General features: G+C 44.5%; 1 protein-coding gene across 6 annotated transcripts in view; it reads right to left on the bottom strand.

The window, feature by feature from the left end:
• myo18ab (myosin XVIIIAb) overlaps positions 1–4405 on the bottom strand; it is a 108613-nt gene extending 104208 nt beyond the window's left edge. For all 6 annotated transcript variants that reach the window (XM_042064453.1, XM_042064449.1, XM_042064451.1 and 3 more), the window contains exons 1-2: positions 4279–4405; positions 601–1771 (exon numbers count right to left, since the gene is read on the bottom strand). In XM_042064453.1, coding sequence (XP_041920387.1) covers positions 601–1635 — 1035 coding nt within the window. In that variant the 5' untranslated portion in view covers positions 1636–1771; positions 4279–4405. The remainder of the gene's footprint in view (positions 1–600; positions 1772–4278) is intronic.
• Between the last annotated feature and the right edge of the window lie 1595 nt (positions 4406–6000).

Raw genomic sequence — 6000 nt, forward strand, 5'->3', positions numbered from 1 at the left:
GTTCGAGAAAAAAAACGGTAATAATTCATGTTCATGATAGAGCTGTCCCTGTTAAGTAGTTGGGCTGCTTGCAGCATCTGGTTACGGGCTTCTACCAAGACCAATCTCTTTTCTTATCCAATACATGTTCCTCTGGAAGTCAATATAAGTAATTATACTGCATTATTGAATGTTTATCCACCACCTCATCAGCTGCTGCAAATTGCCCAACACGTAGCAAGAAAAGCAAGTTCATAACACATACAGATAAATACAGATCCGTTGACAGCGCTTCATCAGCTTTTCATCCAGCTCCTTAAAAAGGCACTTCAGGTGATTCAGGTGATCCTCCAACTCGCAAAAGAGAAAGTGCCAGTGAAATTACATTTGTACCTGGAGGGAAGACACTTGACTGACAGAGAGCATGACGAAAGTTCACAGTGTCATACCTCCTTATTCCATAAGCTACTCACACAGCATAGCCGACCCCTACCCACCCATCATGCTCATCGTGAGCACAAGGCATATGAAACCCTGGGGAGAAGAGATGGTGAGAGTGAAAGATGGACTGAAAGAAGAGACAGAGACAGAGAGAGAGAGATGATTGACAGGTCTACTCACATCAAAGGCTTCGCGCCGCAGCCCCTCGGTGTTCCTCAGCCAGCAGCGGCTCAGCTCGCTCAGCTCCAGGATGGGCTGCACCTTCAGGCGCACCGTGTCGCCCGACTGCCGGATCATCTCCACGATCTCGTCGCGGCTCTTGTTCTCCACGTTGCGCCCGTTGATCTCCACTAGCCGGTCCCCCGGCACCAGGCCCAGCGCCAGGTCCTTGGTGCCGGCGCCAGGCTCGGCGAAGTGGACCACGCGCCGGTAGACGGCGCCATCGGCGCCGCGGTCCAGCATGGTGGTGCGGCGCAGCGAGAAGCCGAAGTCGCCGGTGTTGCGGCGCTGGAGCTCCAGCTCGCGGGCCTCTGGCGTGTGCGGCGGGATCACGACCGGGAGACGCAGGTCCGCCGGGAACGTCTTGTCCACCACCTCCGGGATGCGCACTTTCTTCGGGGGGCCAGGCTGCTGCTGCTGCTGCTGCTGAAGGCTCTGCTTACGCTGGGGGTCAAACACCTTGGTCTCCACCTGCGGGGACGGCGCAGCCGAGTTCTGGCCGGACGGCGTGGAGCCCTCGGACGGGCTCTCCTCCTTGCTCCTCTGGGAAAAGGAGAAGCGCTTCATGATCTGACCGGCCACCTGCGAGCCCGGCATGGCCAGCGAGCCAAACCGGGAGGCCCGCTCCTTCACCGAGCTGCGGTGCTGACCGTCCTGCTGGCCGTAGTCTCCCTTCAGGTCGTCGCTGGAGCTCGCCGCGCTCAGCTGGTCCATGTCCAGCACCATGCTGCTGCGGTTGCTCAGGCCGTCCGACTCGATGTCGGTCAGGCTCAGCTCCATGCTGCTGGCCACCTTGATGGGGATGGGGTTGGAGATCTCCAGCTTGTTCTTGGAGTCGCGCTTGGAGCCGCGGTTGAGGTTGAAGAAGCCGCGCCGCATGCTCATCTCCTCCAGGCTGCGCAGCTCGGCGGCCGACATGCGCTCCTTCTTGTCCTTCTTGTCCTTCTTCTCCTTCCTCGCTCCGTCCTTCTCTTTGTCCTTCTTGAAGTTGAACATGATGGTGGGCTGCTCCGGTCACTACGTCCAAAGCGGTGTGTCTACAAGGTCATCACACAAAAGCGGCTCTGCCATACAGAGGCAAAGAAGGGGTTAAGGCAGAGGACTGCTCTGGGCTGCCTCTATTTCACCAGACCTGAGAAAGAGAGAGGGAGAGGGAGAGAGTGAGAGAGGGGGAGAGAGAGAGAGAGAGTGATGTGAAGAAACATTTCACTTTAGATATGCCAAAAGAATTCCAGCATTTAAAGATCTACAGAATGATTGCATTATGAGACCCCTCCCTGTGGATGTTGCATAACACTGTTTCCCATACTATTCACCCACCACATTGGATCAATCAAAGCAAACAACCACAGTTTAAATAGAGCAAACAATGACATATAGCATTCCTTGTGTGTGTGTGTGTGTATATATATATATATATATATATATATATATATATGTGTGTTTGGGGGAGGGGGGGTTGACATGCTCTCAGAAATAACATATTCCTGTTGTGATGTGTATTGCACAAATTCTCCACTGGTGGAAAGAAGGACATTCTCGTCATAGCAGAGGGGGCAGGGGTGCACTCCACCCCTTTGCCCTTAAATCTGGGTTTCATTACTTCCCCTCCACAAGAGAGCAGCCCCCCAAATCACCTCACCACCTCCCTAGGCTCTATCACAGCAATGCCATTACATGTGAGATCATTATGATCCCGAAACCTATGCATCACTGAGCCTAAACCGATATAAAACATTGAATGAATTCAGTGAAAACTAACTTTAACGAAAGCCACTTTCCAACGTCAAGACTCTGACCTGCAGTGTTTAGCCACTGACAGGATTGGCCAAGTTTGTTACTACATAACTAGACTACATAAAAGGCTACAGCTTTCTACAATCTCTGGATTCTTTCTCTAAAACGTTCTGGTTCCCACCAGCGGGAGATCCCCCCAACATCTAAACAAGCATCAAGGGAGAGAGGCCAGATTCTTCCCCAAAAAGACAGGAAGTCAAGCTTTCCAAGATTGTAGCCTAGGTGGACAGGTGAGTGTTTTTTGATGGGTTTGAAATTATGACTGCTAGTTCAGTTCAATAAAAGGAAACCACTTCAAATGACAGTGTGAACCATACTCATAAACAAGTGTGCAGGCAACAAGCTTACAATGGCACTTGCAAGGACACTGACAATGAAACAGTACACAATGCCAAACTGACCAATGGATTCGACATTTAAACTAAATTACATTACAAATTACAATTTAACATAAAAAATGATCAGAGTCATAACCATACTGACTTCTGTCTATGACATAATCTAGGATTTCCTTATTTAGTCTTCCTCGGTAGCACAATATGAGCTTGCATGATAAATATTAGGTTAACAGAAGAGGTGAGACTGATGATCCACCATAACAAAAGCTAAACATTGTGACTACTCTATCAAGTGCATAACAGATTCAGAGATAGAAAGACAGTGAATGTCATCTGTTATCTACACTGCAAACAATAGGACTGAAGCAGGACAGCATAGAGAAAATAGTACGTGGCATTATACTTGCAAATGACTTTAAATTAATTCGGGTGGAACATATGGCACAACACTGCCTGCCTTTATACAAAAGTTCAATGATCTCAACGTACAATTCACCTGAATATGAACGCAGACGCTTTATAGCTATCAGAACAGTGACATAATCTTAACAGACAAAGGTCAGCCTTCACATTCATGACATGTCACGCGTTTACCCTACAGATAAACATGTAGCTTCTTGTGTTTACCAACAGAGCGAAGTCAATGCAGGAGCGTCTGCAATGCAGAAGTGAAAATCCTAAAAATCAAAAGCACGCGTTGCTTCCAATCAGGATACAGTGGTTGCCGCAATAACTTCCTGGAGGCTTCACCTACCACCTTCGTAGTCCATGCATAACCAATAGTGGTTCCAGAACTGGCTAGCAATGGTATTACTGATAACAGCACAATTTGTGTCGTATCGTCCTTTCATATCCATGTCTTGCAGATACACACACCTACCCAACATGACGCCGAATAAACCCACGTTTTATCTGCACTACACATAATGATTTTGGGGTAGCTAACGTGATGTTAGCTGAGTCTAACCAGACAGATGTTTGCCATTTTCCACGAAAGAATCCTGCACTAAATAGCCTTGATCCTTGCAAAATAGGCTATTGTTTATGATTAACAAGGCTACCCTGTTTAATTTGCGGCTAAGTGGATCAGGACTTTAACAAAGATCCCTGTCTGCCTGGCAATGATGGAGACAAAAAGAGATAAAGGCTAACTAGCCACTTCGAACACCTCACCTCCAGTCATGAAAGAAGAAGGGTTTGAATAGAAACTAAAAAGCTAGTCAAACTTCTCATTTAAAAACTACCATATCAATGTACATGTGTGAACAAAAGACCATAAAACGACTCGTATGTCTAATACGTCCAGCTAACAAGCACAAATAACTGGTGTGCTAAGATCCTTGTGTTATCCAGCAGGCTGGTGCTGATTCAGATGAAAACACCACTGCATGCATGCATGGGATCATATCAACCGTTGCCGTTTTCAGCATTATCAGTCATGATTATTTAACGTACATAGCTCGCTAGGTGTAAATTATATTACTGATAACTACAAAACACTCACCGTTATTCAGTATCCAGCTTTCTCTGGGTAATGGGTGACACTGGTGACTGAGTCCTCTCTGGATAGGCGAAGAAAACGCTGTAGGAACGGCCAGACCTGAATGTGATTAGAAAGCAGCCGTCATCACGCCACTTTCTGGAAGGCTATTGAACAGTGATTCCTGCTGGTCGATTTTCTGAACTGCAACAGAATCACTGCTACTTCCCACATGTGATGTGTAGGCCTATACACACTGCTTTGTATGAAGTGAAAATATGGTTACAACGTTTTATTATTTATTAAGGTGATTTATTGTATTAACGTCAAGCTAACTTGACACATTAGTCAATTGCCTTCATGTTTTATTGAGACAATGCAATTAAGGAAATAGCTGCAATCAATTAAAGAACATTGTTGCCCATAGCCTATAGAAAGCCAGGCTACTTAAATTCGCAGTTATTTAGATAATTTATTTACCAAATTAGCTAATTTGACTGAGTTGTGTGTTTTGAATTAAATCATCTTACAGCGCCCTCCTGTGGTCTAATTCCTGCCATCGCAGAGGGGAGAAATTGGGAATCTGCCCCACAGTGCCAAACCCTTTTGGGCGGCTAGATGCTGTTCAATTTGACTTGGTAGATACTGCCTCAATTTGTTTTGGTTTTAGTTTTAAGTTTTAATTTTCCAACAATTGATAATAGAATTATCAAATACATGTATTTAGTAAATTTGTCTAAACTATTTTATTTTATATATTGTACAGTCATTTGTATTGTTGCAGTGGCACTGTGACATTGCAGTGCTCACCTTTTATAGCAATCACCATTTTAGGCCTATACTTTCTCCACTAACACACATGCTCCAGGAACAGTTCTCCAGTAATTACGTCAAACTCTTTGGCGAGTGTGGTTTTAAGAGGGGGCAAGACCTATTTGTTTTATCTTTTTTATATGTGAATATAAATTGAGATGCAACAATAAAAATGAATCTGAATCTAAGTGTTGTTTGTTCTGTATGTGTGTGTTTTCGTGCTTTTATCTGTAAGGATGTCTACCTTTCTACTCTTATTATATATGAGAGATCTATGCATTTTATATTGTATACCAACATTTTTCTTTAGTTGGAGAACAAGGCACATACAGTAAAGCTAAAACTGGACTTAACAAGAGCAAAAATGTTGCATATGGGTAGGCCTGGCCCAGGTGTCTAGGCTACTCAAAGATGATGAAAAAAAATATTACCAGTAGTGAGGAATGATAAATGAGGAAAGATCACCTTCATAAAACTTCTAGTCTGACTTCTCTTTTACCAGCAAAATAGGGTAGCCTTAGCCTAAACTTTTTGTAAAGTTGGACCACGTGTTAGCCTATATTCAAAATATAACTAAAAAGTATACCATGCATTTAATTATTGTGATTTTAAAAAATGGTGTTAGTTGATAAAAGCCAACAGTCTGTTAACTATTTAATTTCTAATGACACAGGTGTATTAGGGCCTAATCTAAATCCGGGACTCACATCCCCTTATCTCCAAATATCTCTTTAAATTTATCTGAAGTTCTTGAAACAGTTAGTCAGGGAGAAAATTATATCTTACAGTCTACTCTAAAGACAGTGTTAGTGTTTATCATATAACCTTTGGTTTACATTAGGCTACAAGCCTGTCTTGCAACACGCTCGGGGCCAGTGGTGATGCCAGTGAGCACGCTCCAAATCTAACTCGGCATCAGAACGTAATTGCGTC

Source organism: Alosa sapidissima, chromosome 15, assembly GCF_018492685.1.
Source record: "Alosa sapidissima isolate fAloSap1 chromosome 15, fAloSap1.pri, whole genome shotgun sequence".
NCBI classification, from domain to species: Eukaryota; Metazoa; Chordata; class Actinopteri; order Clupeiformes; family Clupeidae; genus Alosa; species Alosa sapidissima.